Raw genomic sequence first — 20,298 nt, 5'->3', positions numbered from 1 at the left:
TTTATTTTTTAAAAATAAGAATTATTTATAAAAAAAATCCGAATTCCCGGGTTCGAACCGGGGACCACCAGATGACTACATAACTTTACAGTCTGATGCTCTTCCAACTGAGCTAAATTCGGTTTATTAATATATTCTTTTAAATAAACTAAACAAAGTAGATGGTAAATTATTAAATAATTAACAATTCATATTTAATATTAAACCATTTTTAATATTGGTAGTAAAATTATATTTAAATATAAATTTTTATATAATTTTTATAAATTTTAAGAAAAAAAGATTTTTTAAGTAAAATTTCAATTTACTTTTTAAAAATATCATTTTTTTGTTTCGGCATATTTATTTAAAATATTGTTTGTTTAATAGCTTTTTTATTAAAAAAAAATAAAGTTTATATTAAAACCTTTATAAAATAATAAAAACCTTTATCAAAATTAAAAAAACTTAAAATATGATTAATTTCATTTAATAAAAGGTTATGAAATATTAATATTACTAAACAAAAGTATTTTTATCGTTTTTCATATAATAAAATGTTAATAATTGAATATGTATTTAATATAATTCATTGTTTTTTTATAATAATTTATTTAATATTAATAATTTAATAAATCTTATAAAAATATTAAATCATAAATTAATTTATTATAATTTCAATAAAATATATTTTAATTATGATAATAGGAAAAAAAAAAGACTATTGATAGAAATAATTATAAAAACAAATAGAATCATCTATCGCACATAAATAAAAAATAATAATATTTTTTAAACAAAAATTCCAAATATTTTTTTTAAAAAGAAAATAAAAAAGATTAAATAAATAATATGGAATAAAAAAATTAATTTCAATAAGAGGATTTAATATAATAACCACTTAACTTTTAAACTCAATAAAATAATATTTCACCATTAAAAAGTTTACAAACAACTTTTGTTCGAAAATCAATTCCATCAACAATCCAATAATCATAAATAATAAAATCTGATAATGCTTCAATAAAAAAATAAACAGCAACAATATTATGCTGTTTATGTGGAGTAGCATTTAATGCTGGCTAAACACGAACAAATATGTGTATATAATGTATATCTAACCAAGAAGATATAACAAAAGAGATAAGTCGTTAAGAAACAATATAATTTTGTAGAATGTGCCACAGATTTAATAGTCCTCCATGGTTATATTGTGAAAAAGAATCAAAGGAAATGCTTTCATTATGTTTGAAAAAGATATAAGGCTTAAATAAAGTAAAGTTAATAGACTCGGCATTTTTATATACTGAACCTCATTCAAAAAGAATAAAATTACGTTTGACCATTTAAAAGGAAGTCTTAAACAATATAAACGTTTAATAAAATTTAATTGTCGAATTTATTGAACATTATGGTTAATGTGAAGATTGTAGAAAATAATTTACTCCTCATACATGGGGTGCTTAAATATAATTAAGGTAAAAAGTGGAGCATAAAAAGACTTTTTTATATTTAGAATAAATAATATTAAAGCAGAATGAACATGATAAAGTATTAAAAGTAGAAGAAAAGGATGATGGATTAGATTTCTTTTTTAAAACTAAAATATAAGCAACTAAACTTGTAGAATTCTTATAATCAACAATTCCTATAAAATATAAATAATCAAAACAACTGATAAGTCATGACGATAGAAGCAATTAATTTTAAAATAAATATGTCTATTCTTTAGAATTACCTAAAGTTTGTAAAGATGATTTATGTATTTTTCCACCTAAATTATGCAAAGAATTAGGAGGAGTAAATCCATTATGTTTATGTATAAAAATTAGTAATTTATTGCATTTTGTAGATACTTTTACATATAAAAGAATTGATATAATTCCTGAAAAATATTTCTATTATGAAAACGATATTATTTGCATTTCATTAAGAAATAATTCAACTGAATTTATGGTCAATTCTTATGAAAAATTATAAGTTTTTGATGAAAATAGTCAGAATTAAAGTTACAAGACTTCAATTTGTAATATTTACTAAACCAGATTAGCACGTGTCGAAATTTCCAGAACTTCTGATTGGAAAGAATTTACAGTAAAAACTCATTTAGGAGATATTTTGAAGGAAGGATGTACTGTTATTGGTTATGATTTGACAACTTTAAATCACTCAGAGGATTTTGAGAATTTAAAAAATGCTCCTGATGTTATTTTAATAAAAAGAAATTATGAAAATAATCAAGAAGCAAAGAAAAAAAGAATTTGGAAAGTAAAAAGAATGATTGATTTAGGTGTTACTGTAGAAGAAGCTTTTTAAAAAAATTTAAAAAAAAAAGATTTTTTAAGAAAAGATTAAGATTTTGAAGAATTTTTAGAAGATGTTGAAAGGGACCCAATTTTAAGAGAAAAAATAAACCTATATAGAGATGAATAAAACATATAATAATTAGACAAAAATGAATTAGAGAAAAAATAATAAATATCCAGGAGGTAACTTAGAAAAATGCTAAAATTTAATAATATACAGATTGCATAATAATATGAAAATGAAGAAATAAAATAAGATTAAAATGATGATAATAAAAATAATGTTTATATTGAAAATAAAGATGAAGAAAATGATGAAAATTAAAATGATGTAAAATTATTCGAATTACTAAAAGAAATAGATTATGATGATAATTAAAAATAAAATATATAAGATATCAATAATAATATAAATAATATCAATAATAATAATAATAATAATAATAATAATAATAATAATAATAATAATAATAACTTTATGATTTAGATTAACATATTGAATTGGCTAATGTTTTAAAACAATGATTTTTTTATAAAAAGTTTTAATTATATACTGCAAATATATTTTTAAATAATATAAAATTAAATAGATTTAGATTTTTTTTATAATTTTTTTTTTAATATATTATAATTTTTTATTATTATTATAATTAAATATAGTATTATATAAATTAAAATTTCTAAAAAAAAAATGAGAGAAAAGTGGAGAAAGAAAAGAATGAGAAGACTAAGAAGAAAAAGAAGAAGAGCGAGAAAATGAATTTTTATTATAGTCAACTTATTAAAGTTTTCTTGTTAGATATTATTATAATAAGAAATCATAATCATATTATATTTACATAAAATATTTTTAATAATTATTAAATAAAATTTAGTTTATTTTTTTTTATTTAATAGAATTTTTTTAATTTTTAATATAATTGCCATATATTTAAACTAAATTATAGTTATATAAAATTTGTTTGTATTGTTTTTTATTTTTTAAAAAATATTATATAAAAAAATGCAAATTTCAATTTTCTTTTCAATATTTATTTTAAAAAAAAAAATTTGAAAAAATAAATAATCTTTAATTAAAAATAATATATTAAGATAAATTATTTATTTAGAATAATCAAGGTTTATTATTTATTTTTATTTAATTTCAAATAAAATCATCAATCATAATAAAAAATATAATATATTAATTTTTTAAAAGCAAACAAAAACACACTCGCGAAATAATTTATTATTTAAATATATTTGTTTATGATAAATAAAATTTTTATATTACAGTAGTATTTAACTTTTATAGTCATATTTATTTAAATTTAAATTTAAATTTAAATTATGTTTTTACATATAAAGAAAGATCCTCTATAATAATTAAACATTTTAAATTATTATTAATTTTGCAAAATTAATAATTATATATTTAATATATTTTTTTTAATTCGAATGTTATTATTTTAATTTACTATTAACAAACATAGATCTCTTATATTTAAATAAAAATAATTAATATAAAAAATTTAAAGTATAATTTTTCATCATATATATACAATTATAAAAATTTCAGTCTTTTTATATATCTAATTAATTATTTATACTTTGCTAATTTTTCATATCAAAAATTTTTTCTTTTCAAACTAAATTAAACAAATAATTTTTTAAAAAATATTTAATATAAAGTAAAGGCGTTTTAAAATAAACATCTTCCTTATATAAAAGTCATGAAACATTGTTTAATTTTAAAAAAAATTAAAAATTACTTTACAATATATATAAATATTAGCCTTTTTATAAATTATATTAAAATTAAATTAATTAAGGTATTTATTTTTCATTAAATATTTTATACTTAAATAAATATTTCAACATAATATTAATTTATCCTTCTTTTAAAATTTAAATATAGTTAAGATTATTACTGTTTATTTTTTAAAATAAAGTTTTATAATTTTTAAATTAAATTAGATATAATTTAAGAAATAATTTTTTTTAAAGTATTTTTATCTTCTGGTATTTTTTTTTATTTATTTAATATCTGTCCTTAACTAACTTTTTTCGTATTATAAATATTAATAAGTAATATTGAATAGTAAAAATTATTTTATATGCTAAATTTCATAATCATATAGAGTATTATTCCCAACAATAAATTAAAAAGAGAAAAAATTAAATTATTTAACTCCTTTTATATTCTATTTTAATATGATATTTGTTTATTTTATTTTAATTTGATTTTGTTTTTGTTTTAAATTCATAATTATAAATTAAATATTTTGTATAAATTTTAATTTTTAAAAAAAATAAAGAAATATTTTTTCTATTTTTGAAAAAATGTATCAACAATAACTTCCTATCATTGCTGATAAAGGATTATTTAAGTAATTGATTGCCTATATTTAATGCATTCTAATATTTTTAACTTTAATTTTAATATTTTTTGAATTTAGTCATCCATTATCACCTAGAAGATAAGCCGAATTAATATAAAAATGAATATTACATTTTATAAAAAAAAAATTAGTGTTTATTATTAAAGCTTTTTATGAATTATATATTTTTATTTTTAAATTTATTATTTTCAAAAAAAATGAATAATATTTCAGGAGATATTTAAAAAACATCTTGCATAAAATGATTGCATATGTTATAAATTTTTCATAAAAAAAAACTTTTAATATAAATAAAAATTAATAAATAAGGAATTAAAATAAATAAATATTATATCTTATTTATACAATTTACAAAAAAATAAAATAATATTAAATTTATAATTATTTCTTTTTATTTATTTTTTAATTTTATTTTAAAAGCACAATTGACATAAAAAAAGGCGAAAAAAATGGATTATTTACTTTTTTTATTTTGTAGAGTTTTTAAAAAAAAGTAATACAAAAAATAAAAATATACTATTCTTTAAAAATAATAAATTAGTTGAAAAAAATTATTTCAAATAATATTTATCAGATATATAATATTTACATCTAATAAACTTAATAAAATTAATTTTATAGAAATCCTATTTTTGATTAAATAAAAAATAAAAATAAGTTTAAAAAATGCATAATGGGTCAAAATAATTTTGTTTAGATTTTTCAATTATTCATCGAATATGAAACATTATATAGTACTATCAAAACTAACAAATTTTTTATAATAATTATATCTAATTATATCTTTAAATTTTTAAATAATGTATTATATAAAATTTTTATACATTTTATAAATTTACATAAAACCAACTAAATATTTATGGAAAAAATATTTTGAATTTGAAAATTATTTTTTTATAAATAAAATTTATATAAAAATCTTTTTTTCTAATAATTTTTTACAATATAAGTTGACAAAAAAGAACTATTTTACAATATAACAAAAAATAGTTTGTAATAAAAAGGAGAAACTATATTTTGTTTATAATAAGAAATATTAATTCTAGCTGAAAAAACCTTTTTAATATGAAATTTTTTAATATTATTAGAATTTAATTATAAAATAATGTAAGAGTTATATACTGTTTCGAAGTAGTTTTTCCAGAAATAGAAATTTAAACATAAAATTTTTACTTAAATATCAAAAAGATTTTAGAATAGAAAACAAAAAATAACATATATGCTTAAAAGAGAGTAGAGCTATTTTTTTAAACTTACCTCTATATATACTATTGTATAATGTGTATAAACAGAACAAATTAAAATATTAAATAACCTAATGTTAAAGATTCTATATGATATGTTAATGCCCAAAATAATATAGCGAATTGCTTTTAGAGGTTTACCAAATAGAAAAAGGTCGCAATTAACGATTAACTTAAAGAATTTATAAACTATTAAAACCAGAAACTTATAATAAAGACGGACCAAAATATACTTTGAAAATTAGCATCATATGAAATTGTTTTATTTTAGAAATTATAATAATAAATACTTAATAAATATTAAAGATGAAATATATATTTTTTAAAAATAAATATCAATATTTTTATGTAATTTTTTATTATTTGTAATATATTTATATTAATAATTAATGAAAACAATCGAAAAAAGAAATTAATTAAATAAAATTAATGCATTTCATATACAAAAAGAAATTAAAAATTAAGATAAATGAAATTTAAGGCAGTATTAATTTTCAATAAAAAAATATTAACAAAATCCTTTTATGCAATAAATAAAATGACATAATATAAAAACAAAAATTTAATAAAAAAATAAAATATATTCCCATCTTTATTTCATAAAACTTGTAAAGAAGAATATAATATTAATTATAAACTTTATTTTTCAAAATAAAAGCCTATTATATATATTATTATGCTTCTTTAATAATTAATAATCTAAAGTTAACACAATTATAAACAATACTTGTTGGGTAAAAATGCTAAGCAATATTTAAAAATGCTAATATAAAAAAGAGACAAGAAAAAATAAATTGCAATATATCCTAAAATATTCCAAACTTTTTTTAAATTACTAATATATCTATATCCTTAAAATTTATTTTATGAATAAAAATTATTAAAGTTATTTTTTATTAAGTATTATATAATTAATTTTTTTTCTAGAAATCAAAAATACCAAACACTGCTTTTTTTTTATTAGATGTTATAATTTTATTTTCTACTTTGATATCGTATGATTTATATAGAAGGAATAGTTTACATATAAACTAAGATTAATTATCAAAATAACAAAATTTACAATCTGAATTATGGAAGTAATAAATATTATGTTTTTCCTGCAATAAGAAAATATATTCCTACTGATATATAAATCAAAAAATATCAATTTAAATATTAAAAAGCAATGTATATGTTTGCAATATCCATAGCTGAATGCCCATTTGATAAATTTAATCTATTTTAATATTATAATTAGATATATTATCTAAAGATTTAATTTTAATTTTATTAGTTTTTATTAAATATTAATTATTCTTTATTTATTACATTTTTAATAATTTTAATTCTGCAATAATATAAAAACAAAAAGTAAAAAAAATTAATTAAATTATTTGTTTTAATTTTTGAATTTAATTTCAAATATATTTGTTAAAAAAAATGAAATTTTAATAAAAAAAAAACATACCAAATTTATTTAATAAATAAGAAATCGAAGAAAAAATAAATTTGATTTTAGATAATTCTTAAGAAGAGAATTTCGAATAAAAAAAATAATAAAATTTAAATAATAAAAATGTAACTATATTAATTAAATTATAATTTTAAAAAATATGAAATATATTATATATTATTATTTAATCTTTTTTAAGTAATACATAAATTATAAAGAAACAAATTCAAAAAAAAATATATTTGTAAGTTTAATATAAACTTCAAAAAATGAAGAGAAAAAATAAAAAATACATAATTTTTAAAGTCTTCTTTCAACAAAGGAAGAAAACAAATATTTAGAAAAATAAAGAAATTAGAAAAAATCTATAAGTTTTTATGATAAAATAAACGAAATACAATTTATAACACATATTAAAGAGTTTAATAAAAATAAAAATAATTCAATAACTACCTTTTAAGTTCCATAAAAATACAAAGATATTAATTCATTTAGTGGGTTAAACCCTAATTTTTTAAACTAATGCAATTAAATAATGCATAAAAATTTTAATAAAACATAAATTTTTAAAGAAAACAATTCTAAAGAAAATTTAAAAGAAGAAATATTATAAAATTAAATAAAATATTAATCTTTATTTACAAAGAATAATTAAAAAATTTACGAAGGAAAAACTCATTAAATAATATTAATATAAATAATGAAAAAGTTAAAAATTTTTTTTTCATAATAAATAGTTAATCTCCTTCTAAATAATTGATAAGCAAATAAAATGTTAAAATAGGAAAAAGACAGGAGATGCTAAATTTAAAAAAGTGGTTTTAAGAAAAACTAAATGATTTAGTTAATTAAGAAAATTTAAGTACGATTAGTATTTTTAATTAATATTAAAATTTATTTTAAGCATGTTTAAGTGAAATTATTAGGTAAGTTTCATTAGAATGTAAAGAAAGATCAAATTTACTTTAATAAATATGGGATAATTAAATAAAATTAAGTGAAAAAATATTTTTTCATTTAAAAAAATAAAACATTTAGTTAGAAAAATAACATCTTTAAGAAATAAAAGTGTTAACAGAAAAATATTAGAATCAATTAAATGAATAGCATAAAAAAATAGATTCTTAGGATTAATTTTTGAATTAATTATAAATAAAATTCTAAAAATAAGTGTTTGAAAATTTGTAAATAAAATATATTTTTATTTATTTATGAAAATAAAAAAAAAGAATTTTAATAAGAAAAGGGAATAAAGTTGAAAAGAATTATAAAATTATAAATGAATAAATAAATACACTATAAGATTAATTTAATAAAATTTTTTAAGAAAATATTGGTTATTAAATGGAATCTTAAAAAATTACTTGGTAAGTAGCTATGAATAAAAAACAATAAATGTTTGAATAAATAAAATAAGATAAAATAACCAGAAATCAGCTTTTAAGATAAGGACATAGTATAAGGAACGAATTATTCTCTACAGAATAAATCATGAAAAAACTAGATATTGACAATGTAAAAATATTTTATATATATTTATTTATAGTAATTTATTATTTTATCCTTTAGATAATAAGAGAATATATAATAGATAGAAATATAACATTAGCAATAAACGAAGCAAAAGTAACAGAAATAGAAGAAAACGACGAATATGATGAGAATAAATAATTAATTTTGTAAGAGTTTTCAAAAAATGTTTAAACAGATACTTATGGTTTAATTTAATGTTAATAAATAGATACATAAACTAATTATGTTTTTTATTAAGAGAAAGAAATTTAAACAGACAAAATAAAAATAAAAGATAAATAAATATATACTGATGATTTAGAAATAAAAGATTTTTAAGTATAATTATTAAATTATTATGGTAAAAAATAAATAACAAACCAATAAGTAGATCAATAAATTTAGGTAGATGATTTATTAAGCCTTTAAAATTAAGAAATATAATGTGAACTATTTTAAGATATTGATTTTCAGATATTTACAGAAAGTAATATAGAAGATTAATAATAAGAAAATCATTAACTAAACGAAAATTAAAATTAAGATAACTTATCATAATTTTAAGTTAATGATAATTTCTTAATTAATGAAAATTTAGTCTAATAAAAAGAATAAATAACAAATGCAAAATTAATAAATTAATTTGAAAATTTTTTAAATGAATCAAATAAAAATTTATTTAGTATATAATAATAAGAATAATTAGAAAATATATAGAATAAATTAAAAAATGTGTTACCTTATAATGATAATTTAAATATCAACTAAACTAAATAAAAAATAATGAAAATTAAGCAGAAGTTATTACGATTGAATAAAAAGGAATAATTTTTATAAAATAAATCTAAAAAAGACTCACCTGAGCTTGAAAATAATAAAAATATGATTTCAAAAAAAAAGTCTTAGTTTTTAAATGCAAATACTCTTTATAATCCATTAAATTCAAATTAAAACTTTGTAAATTTTGAAGAAAAAAATAAGTACAAATATAATAAAGAAATAAAAAAAAATCTAATCAAATAATAACAAGAGTAAGAATTATTTTAAGGAGGAGAAGAAAATTAAAGCTTAAGCATTTAAATGAAAAAAAGTTATAGACCAAAAATCAAAAATAAGCTTTAATAAAATTTAAATGAAATTTCTAAGAAAAGTAAATTTTTAGATTTAGAAAATAAATAGAATAGCTTTTAACAAAAAAAAAATTAAAGTATAAATACTCCATAATTAAAAGTACAAATTTAAAACAATACACTCTAATAATAATAAAAATTATAAAACCCTCCTATTTTAAACAGTAATTTAATAGATATTTAAGATTCCAAAAATATGTTTATTTTATAATCTCCAGCCTCTAAGCTAAATCAAAATAAAAAAATTAGTGGAATTTTAGACAATAATACTTAGTATTTATAATAAATATGCGAAAGTGCAAAAATAATAAAAAACTCTTTTTCAAATATTTAAGATTTTTAATTAAAAATAAAAGCAAATCCTTAAAAGTACAATCCAATAATAAATAGAATGATAAATATTTTACTTAATGATAATATAAAGACAACAAACAAAAATAACGAAAAAGTCCAAACTTAAATTTATGAGCAAGTTTATCTTTATTTTTTGAATTAGTTTGGTTTAAAAAAAGTTGCGGAACAAAAGCTTTAGTAATTATTGAAATAGTTAATTGCATAAATAAAAGAGTTCCCATAATTTGCTATATTTTATAATTTATATGCATAAGATGATTTTTAAAATTAAAAATTGGAATTTTTTAATCAATCCTTTAATTTATTATGTGAAAATGTTAATAGTTTTAAATTAGAAAGGGCTTAGACTAATAAATATAAACTTTTTTATAGTTTAGATAGTATTATTATTCATAAAAAGTTTAGAAACGAATTCAAAAAATAATTTTTTGGTGATGAAAATATTCAGGAAATGCCAGTCGATAATATTAATGAAAAAATACCTTTTTGTCAAACTTTTTTAAATCTTTTAGATATTTTTTAATAAAGTATTTATCTTTATGATTAATAATTTGAATATATTAAAATAATTTTTAATGGTTGTGTTAGTTTGGATACTTTATAACTCTTAATTAAAATTTATTAAATTTAAAACTCATAATCGGAAGAAATTTTGAAAGAATTTGACATTAAATCTAATTAAAATAATATGAATTATATGTAATTTTGTATTTTTTCAGATCAATTATGTTTGTTTAATTAAGAAAAATTAACAAATATTTATAGTTAGCAAATGGATATTTCAATCTAATAAATTATATACTATTATTAGAACATGAAAAATAAAATTTTTAATTTGTTGGATAAATAAAAATAAGTTTTTATAAAAAACTTATATGTTTTTTTTAATGATTTATAATTTAATGAATCATAATATAAATTAATAATTATTTAAATTGCTTATATAATTCTCATAAATGTTTTGTGATATCCTATAATTTTTAAAAAAATTTATTAAAATTTAAAATTCTAATTATTATATTATTATAATTATATAATTAAAAATGTTAAATATAAGTTATATTCAATATTTAGAATTTATTTATTTATTTAATATACAATTTAAGTAATAAATACAAAATTTAAAATGTATCATATATAGCATATATTAATTTTGTTAAAAATTTTTATATTAAATAAATCTGAAATATTTTAACAAATTTTTTAATATAAATAATAATTGTTTATTAAAAAAATATTAAATAATTAGATTTGTATCAATTTATAAAAATAATAATTAAAAGACATAAATATAAATAAATCCAATTGATTAAATTCTAAATAAAAAAGTAAATCAATTTTAAGATTTATAAATATTAATATTTTTCAAAAAAAAAAAAATGTCTGATTAAAATTAAAAATTATGTGATTATTATTTAAAAGGAAATTGTAAAAAAGGCGATGAATGTAATTTTTCGCATTAAAATCCTAATTAAATACAAAGGAATCCTTTTAAATAAAAACAAAAAGTTTGCAATGATTTTTAATATGGTAATTGTTCGTATGGTGATAAATGCAGGTTTTTACATGAAGAAAATTATAATAATAACTCTGATTAAGTTTCAGATTAAAATTAATCTGATGTTTCAAGCAACTAATAAAGAACTATATCTAAAAGGGGCTAAAAAGCATGTATTGATTTTAAGAAATAAGGTTTTTGTAAATATGGAGATAGATGTAGATTTTTACATGAAAATTAAGAAGAAGAAGTTGATTAAAGAAACTATTAATCTAAAAAAAGATATAATGATGAAGATGAAAAAAGTGAGAAAAATAATTTAGAAAGAGATGAGGACACATAAAAGAATGATAATGAATAAGAAAATAGTATTGAAGAAGGTGCAAGAAAGAGAATAAAGACGAATATATGCAATTAGTTTTAGAATGGGAATTGCAGATTTGGAGAAAATTGCAGATTTTTACATGAAAAAAAAGATGAAAATTAAGAAAATAATGAAAAAAAGAAGATATGCAATGAATATTCAAGAACAGGATAGTGTCAATATGAGGAAAATTGCAGATATTTACATGAAAAAGATGACGAAAAATAAGAAAATAAAGAAGAAAACGAAAAAAAAGAAAATGAAAACTAATAAAATATAAAATAATAAATCATATTTTCTTTAAGTGAATTAGGATAATAGGTAAATTTATAGAAAATAATAGATACATTTAAGTATAAAAATACACAAATAATAGTATTTTTTTAAAATGGTTTTTTTATTGGAAAATTTATTCATAAAAGTTAAACTAATAAGAATAAAAGAAATTAAAAAAAAATGCATAAAAATAAAATGTAAATTGAAGAAAATCCCTTTTCAATTTACATTTAATAAAAAAAACTTATACTTGAGCTTAAAAGTCATTTTTAATATCCTTAAAATAATATATTCGCTGAAAAAGCTTTCTTCTTTTCTAATAGATGGGTTGCTCTGTCTTTTAGAAATAGTTTGGGTATTTATTCTATTTGTGGATTTGATTTAAAAGAATATAAATTTAAGGGATAATTTTCGAAGAAAGTATTTCTTATTGATATTGCACATTTAAAAAATATATATAGTGCAGCATTTTGTTTATAAAATGAATTTTTTGAAAAATTATAAAATGAAATTGTTGGAGATTTAAATTCGGAAAATAATAATCCTTTGGCTTATATTTGGAATTGTATTTGTGATTTGGAATAATAAAAAGATGAAATTGTCGATTAGTTGGAAGGAGAGTAAGACAATGTTGATGAATTAGAAGAGAAGTTTAAATAAATAGAAAATGCAATCTAAACTTTAAATAATTTATATGATTAATATGATCAAAAATACCAAAATTAATAAGAAGATGCTAATTATGATGAAGAAGATAAAAAAACTAATTCATTAAACTAAGATTAGTAAGTAGATAATTAGAATTTACCTGAAACATTAAATAATAAAAGTAATTTTTTATTAAAAAAAAAAAAATTAAGTAAATTAGATGAGTTAAATAATAACCAAAATGAAAATGAAGATGAAGGTGAACGTGAACGTGAAAGCGAACGTGAACGTGAACGTGGAGGTGAACGTGAAGGTGAAGGTGAAGGTGAAGGTGAAGGTGAAGGTGAAGGTGAAGGTGAAGGTGAAGATGAAGATGAAGATGAAGATGAAGATGAAAATGAATAATATTCGTTTTCAAACTCTGATGATGATGATGAAGATTTTGATGAGGATGATGAAGAAGAAGAAGAAATTCGTGATGAATAGAAAAAAGAAAATAATTATAATTATTAATTTTAGGAAATTTTCGATGAATGCGGATTTGCATAAGAAATTGACTAATTAATTTTAATTACTACTTCTGCTGATGGTTTTTGTAAATTGTGGAAAATTAAAAAAATCGAAAATAAAAATGATGATATTAATAATGATTTTGATTATAAAGCTGAAATAAATGAAGAAAAATCTATATATATTACTCAAAATATTTTAGAAAATAAGCTTGTAAAAAGTTTAATGCAATTAACTATTAAATAGGATAATTAACTTAAAAGAATTTTGATTTTAGGAGGAGTAAATTAATATTTTTAAAAATTAAAATCACTAATTTAAAATTTATTATATAGATGACTGGATATATGTATATTATTGGATTAAATTTTTCTTTAAATTAGAAAGTTATTATTGGTGATTCAGATAGCCAAATAGATTAATTTATTATAAATTAAGAATATTAAATATTTGCTATAATTAATTAAAGAAAATTATTATAAGGAAAACTAATATAAATTGGTTAAGAACAAAATAAATTGTTATTCCATTAATTTGAAGGATTTATTAATTGTTTTTCTATGTAAATTGATTAAGATAAAAAATTAACTTATTTTTATATTGGAATTAGAAACTAAATATAAAAATTATAAGCAGATATTTAAGAAAAAGAAATAAGTAAAAATTTACAAAACAATAATTAAAAAAAAATATTAAAAAAGAAAGAAATGAATTTGAATAAGTAGTTTTTGAATGCGAATAAGAATTTTAAAAAATTTAAGATGAATAGTATGAAAAAAATTAAAAAAAATAAGAAGAAAAATAATTGGATTTTACAAAACCTTATGTATTAAAATTAAATGACCGAGAAAATGGTTTTTTATAAGAAGAAAACAATATAATAAAAATAATTGACATAAAAATAAAAAAAAAATCAACTTTATTTGCATTTGTATAAAACGATAATTAAGAATAATAATAAATTTCCGATTAATTTTATTTAATTAGTATAGAATCTATGAAAATTAATTTGTTTAAAAACACTAATAATCAAAAATACAAAAGCAAAAATTTTTAATTCCTTAAAAGGTAATTAAATGGATTTCAAAGATTAAACTAAAGATTTGAATAAAAAAGCAATAATATAGTAAGAAGAAGCAAAAGCAAAGAGTTTAAAAATGATTAAAATAAATTTTAAAGATTTAATAAACAATTTAAAGATAAAAAGCCATTTTAAGATAGAAATTAATTTGGTTAAAAAAAAAATGATAATTTTGGAAGTTAAAGAAATTATAAAAGTTAAGATTTCCAATAAAAATAAAAAGGAGGTATTAGATAGTAATAACCAAGAGGCTTTAGATAATAATAAATAGGAGATCCTAGATAATAATAATCAGGAACTTTCTAATAATAATATACAGGTGGTTTTAGATAGTAATAAGCAGGTGGTTTCAGATAATAATAAACAGGAGGTTTCAAATAATAATAATCGGGAAGTTTTCAATAAAAAAAAACAGGAGGTTTTAGACAATAATAAGAAGAAAGAAATAACTCTTTTAGAGGTAGAAGAAATCAAAGATTTGATAAATAAAAAAATTTCGAATAAAGAAATGAATTTAAGCAATCAAATAATTTCAGAAATAAAAAATAAGATTAGTTTAATAACTTTTCAAAAGGAAGCGAAGATAATTAAGATTGGAGGAAAAACAAAATAAAATAATGAATACAAATATATATAATTTATAAAATATGTAAATTTAAAATAAAATTCTATCTATCAATTCATTATTTTATAAATTATTTTTATATATATAACTATTTAATTTAATTATATTTATAATTTAATTTTAAGATTATTTATGAAACATTTAAGCTAATATATGTTTTAAAATAAATTTATTTTAGTTATTATTATCTATTTGATAATTTAAAAAAAATTTTAACTATTAAAATATATAAATAAATAATAATAATTTTTTATATGACTACAACTCAAGAAAATGAAAAATATGTAAATTTATAGTAAAATTAGTAAGATAAAGGAAGCTTTTACAGTATATTTAAACAAAAAACGAATGATTCTAGGAATATAAATTACAGTTCTTTGTAAAATAAATTAAATAAAACGAACTATAATAAATAATAGTTTTAATTATTTAATAAGATTAGATAAAAAAATTATTCAAACGGAATGTTTTCTGAATAAAATTTGAGAAGTTTAATAAATATAAATACTTTATAAGAAAAGAAAAATCAGCAAGAATTATAAAATAATGATTTGGATTAAATAAATTAGAATTCATAAAAAAGGAATGAAAATTGTAATTTTGTTAAAAAAAATGAAATTGGTTAATAAGAAAAGCATTAAAAATAAAATAAAAGTCAAAAGTAACTGTCTTAAAGTAATAAAAGTTAAGATTTTTTTAACACTCTAGAGAATTTAAAAAAAAATTAAAAATAGAATTAATCATAAATAAACTTTGATATGACATATTTACCTAAAATACAATTAACATCAACTGGTAAATAACTTTAATTTTTTTAAGAATATAAAAATAAATATTATATAAATAATTAGAAAGTAAAAGTAGTATTGGGAATTTCAAATTATCAAGCATATAAAAAATAAAGTAAACAAAATTATTTTTTTCAAAAAATAAACGTAATAATTATATAAAGAAATAATAACATATCTGGAATAATAAATAGCTTTTGTTTAAATATGAATAACTTTAACGACACCTCACATATAGAAAATCATGCTGTAAATTAGTGGGATCCAAAAATAACATAAAAGCAAATATATGAAACTTCATTGCTTAATAATTCATAAGTAGATGATTTATTTAAAGCAAGAATAAATAAATAAAATTTTTGGGTTAAAAGTATTTAAAAAAATTGCCATGTTCTATTATTATTATTTTTTTAAAGTGCTTTAAGATAAAATAGTTAATTATAATGAAAATATTAATAGCATTATGTCTTAAGAATCTAATGTTAAGAGACTAGATGGTTCATAATTAAACATTTATGATTTAAATAAATAGTAAGTAAGTTCTATAATAAATGAATTTTCTTTAAACTCTGTAACAAAAAATACTATAAACAATAAACTTAAAAATACAACTTCAAGAAAAGATGTTGAATAATTAGAATATTGGTTAATCTAAATAATTACTAAGCTTATATAAGATAAATAAATTGATAGTTTTAATTAATTGAAGAATTATAAGCAGTTTACTCTGCTTGTTTATAAGAATTAGTAAGATAGGTCTCTTTATAATGTGTTGAAAGAGGAGATTTATTTAAAAAGGTTTGGAACTCATACATAAACTTATTTACAAGAGTAATATAAATAATATTAAAAAACATTTTAAAAGCATAATTAAAAATTAGATATTATAAGAAAGTAAAATTATGTAAATAATTATGAGAAATAATTTATAGAAGATATAAATAGAATGCATAAAATGTACAAGAAAGATTTGAATGAAAAAGAAGGAGAAATAAAAAAGAAAAATAAAGAATTAGAAGATATAGAAAATTAATTGTAAAATATAACAGATTATAAAAATAAATTAAAAGTAAAAATTAAACAACAATCGTAAGAAATAGTTGAAAAAAATAACATAATTGACAACTTAAATTAATAATTAAGAACAATAAAAACTGAAAATACACGAATCGTTTAATACTTATAAGAAATAAATATAATTAACGAAGATACGAGTGACGAAAAATAAGTGTAAATTATAAAAATGGGAAGTAGTTTAATAATAGAAGCTTAAAAAAATAATGGAAATTTAATTAATGCGATTTTTAATTCAGCTAATCTACTTAACAATAATTTTAAAATTGAACATAATGAATATTAAGACGAAAATTTAGAAAAAAAAATATTAATGATTCTATTTCTTCTTCCTAACAAAATATTATTGAGTTTTTTAATAAAAGTGTTTAATGTTCCTTTATTTTTGATTTTATATATGATGAGGAATTTGATAATGATAAAAATTAAAATAGAATAAAACAAAATAAAAATTAAGAATTATAGAATAATCAAAAAGCACAAAAAAAAGAATAAAATGCAATATTCATGATGAATAATAAAACTAAGAAGAAGAAAACGAAATATTTGAAGAATTTAAAGACGTTTTAATTTAAAGTCAAGAATATATTCTTTAAGAGTAAGAATAATATAAAGAACTAAAAAAAGAAATAAAAGAAAAGGAAAATATAATAGAAGAAAAGGCATAAACAATAAAAATATATGAAAGAAAAATTGAAGAACTAGAAAAAAGACTAAACATTTATTTAAAAGACCAATAGAAAATGCCATGTGATTAAGATTATGAAGACGAAAAACAAGAAGAAAATTATATATAAATATCAGAAGATAATATAAATAACAATTCAATTTCTTCAATAAATAACATAGCAAAATTTGGGGAAAAAAATTCATTAAAAAACGAAAAATCCATCCAATCATTAAAAAATAATTAAATAGACCTAATATCTTAGTAATATTTATAAGAAAAGCAAATACAAGAATAATCTTTGATGTTTTAAATTACCAAAAAAATGAAGAAATGTAATTTATATCTGAATTTTTCTAAGAAGTAAAAGAATTCGCTGATATTGAACATAATGATAATGATGAACTAGTTTTTTCTTAACTTTTAGATTAGATAAATGATAATGAGAATGATAAAAACCTTTAAAAATTTATTAACTATTTCCTTTCAGCTAGAAAACATTATGTAAAGAGGATCTAAATTTTTAAAAATTAAATTGACTAATAATAAAAATCTATATCTTAGTTAACTGAAGAAATTTAAAAATAAAAATAAGACTAATAAGATGAAATATAAAAAATAAAACTTTAATATAAATAATAAATATGCAATAGTTCTAATTAAGTATATTTTTTTTATAATTTTTTTTTATTTAATTTGATTATAAAGATGCAATAATATTTAAATAATGTTTAAGAATAATAAAGATTAAATATCCATTTATTAGAAAAAAATGATAAAATATAAAATCAAATTTAAGAAATAACAAATGAAAATTAAAAATTAATAAATGAAAATTAAGAGTTAAAGTAAAAATAGGACTAAATAATTTTAGACAATTAAAGTTTGAAAGTAAATTTATAAAATTCTTAGTAATAGTAATTAGCTGAAAGGAGCAAGTAAAAAAATAATTAAATATTAACTTTTTTATAAAAGTATTTAAAAAAAAAAATAGTAGGAATACTTTAACGCCATAAAACCAAAGAAAAAACAAAATAGAAATAGATGAAAAATAATTTGAAAGATAAAACAGTTTATGTTTTTAATCTGAACAAAACACATAAAAAACAAAGTCAAATTAAAATTAATAATTAAAATAAACATATAAAATTGAATAACCACTATAATAAATAAATTATAATTAAAATATAGATATTACAAACAATTAAGAAATTCGCTCAAAATAAAATACAGTTGTATCTAATTTTATATTTGGAGACTAAAGAAAGAAACAGGATAAAAACTATAATACAAATTAAGAAATTTTTTTATAGAAAATAATATAAGGAATAGTAGAAAAAAAAGAAAAAAATTATGTAAAATAATATGTTTCAAAGTAAAGTTTGATAAAGTTTATTTGTACAATAGAAAGCGAATATATAAAAAATTATCAAAGTAACAATTAATCTATTTATGTTGCTGCTTATGAATATCTCTTATAAAAATATGGACTAAAAAGAGTAGCTGAAAATAAATTAATCTAACTTTTAGAATCTACTTATTTTTATTTAAATAATAAAAGAATTCTTCTTTTTGCTAAATTTAGTTAACTTTTCGAAGAAAGCAATAGTATTAATATCGAAGAATGTGATTTTTATTTTGGAATTCTTAAATTTGTTGATGATAGATAAACAAAAGGACTTTTATACACTACAACTATGAACGAAAAATTTTATTGCAAATATGTAATTTTTAATTGTTTTGAAATTATTATTATTTTTAATAAAAGTAAAAAATTGTTGAATTTTTATAATAATACTTTTCTAACGAAAAAGAGGTTAATTAGTTCTTATATAAAATTGAATAGAAATATAATTTAAATCATTATTCTTAAGGTTTTATCATAAAAATAAAATAAATATTTACTTATTTTTTAAGATTTAATTGAAATTGACCAAATTTATTATGATATATTGCCTTTATATAAAAAACTAAAAAGATCAGTAGAATTAGACGTAGATAATATATTTTAAGCCGCAGATTTAGACAAAAATAAATATATAGAATTAAACGAATTTGTTACACTTTTTAGATATTTAGAAAGTGATAAATTTAATATAAATAAAGTTAATTAATTATTTTTTAATAGGCAAATGCTTATTCTAAATAAGGTAATAATATTTTAAATTTTATAAAAAAATATAATAAAATAGGTGAAAAAGCTTTAACATTAGAAAGATTTGCTTAAATTGCTTTGGAAAATAAATTATTTACTTACGAAAAACAAATTAGTTTTTCATAAAATTATCTACCGAATGTAATTTATTATTTCAAAGTATATTTATTAATAAATCAAAATTTTAATTTAGGATTATGTGAAAAATATTTAAGAATTAATTTAACATAAAAGCAAAAAATTTTAAGAAATTTAAAATAGATTAAAATAT

General features: G+C 16.7%; 2 protein-coding genes and 1 non-coding gene across 3 annotated transcripts, besides 16 other annotated features; 1 reads left to right on the top strand and 2 right to left on the bottom strand. All coding sequences in view use genetic code 6, as the record gives it.

The window, feature by feature from the left end:
- Positions 1-37: 37 nt before the first annotated feature.
- On the bottom strand, positions 38-122 carry IMG5_119910. The gene has a single exon. It is a non-coding gene; the product is annotated as a tRNA-Tyr (tRNA).
- A 118-nt stretch (positions 123-240) lies between these two features.
- Positions 241-271: a microsatellite.
- Positions 272-396: 125 nt separating this feature from the next.
- Positions 397-444: a microsatellite.
- Positions 402-447: a microsatellite.
- A 2,058-nt stretch (positions 448-2,505) lies between these two features.
- IMG5_119900 (hypothetical protein) lies at positions 2,506-3,045 on the top strand (the record flags this gene model as incomplete). The annotated part of the gene is made up of 3 exons (XM_004034413.1): positions 2,506-2,616; positions 2,773-2,795; positions 2,946-3,045. Coding segments are annotated over 3 exons (234 nt in total), but the record flags the coding sequence as incomplete, so codon positions are not given.
- Positions 2,513-2,568: a microsatellite.
- Positions 2,594-2,625: a microsatellite.
- Positions 2,686-2,759: a microsatellite.
- Positions 2,899-2,937: a microsatellite.
- A 542-nt stretch (positions 3,046-3,587) lies between the features above and the next one.
- Positions 3,588-3,614: a microsatellite.
- Positions 3,615-4,464: 850 nt separating this feature from the next.
- Positions 4,465-4,516: a microsatellite.
- Positions 4,517-6,210: 1,694 nt separating this feature from the next.
- Positions 6,211-6,256: a microsatellite.
- Positions 6,257-9,417: 3,161 nt separating this feature from the next.
- Positions 9,418-9,453: a microsatellite.
- A 2,339-nt stretch (positions 9,454-11,792) lies between these two features.
- Positions 11,793-12,414, bottom strand: IMG5_119890 (hypothetical protein). Its single transcript, XM_004034412.1, has one exon. The coding sequence runs from the start codon at positions 12,303-12,305 to the stop codon at positions 11,967-11,969; it is 339 nt and encodes a 112-aa protein (XP_004034460.1). The 5' UTR covers positions 12,306-12,414; the 3' UTR covers positions 11,793-11,966.
- Positions 12,415-13,375: 961 nt separating this feature from the next.
- Positions 13,376-13,523: a microsatellite.
- Positions 13,524-14,925: 1,402 nt separating this feature from the next.
- Positions 14,926-15,153: a microsatellite.
- Positions 14,926-15,154: a microsatellite.
- Positions 14,928-15,153: a microsatellite.
- Positions 15,155-18,657: 3,503 nt separating the features above from the next.
- Positions 18,658-18,714: a microsatellite.
- Positions 18,715-20,298: the final 1,584 nt, after the last annotated feature.

This window comes from Ichthyophthirius multifiliis (assembly GCF_000220395.1).
Source record: "Ichthyophthirius multifiliis unplaced genomic scaffold scaff_1120509250961, whole genome shotgun sequence".
NCBI classification, from domain to species: Eukaryota; Ciliophora; class Oligohymenophorea; order Hymenostomatida; genus Ichthyophthirius; species Ichthyophthirius multifiliis.
The sequence above is the reverse complement of the archived record's forward strand: the minus strand, read 5'-3'. Positions and strand labels throughout refer to the sequence as shown.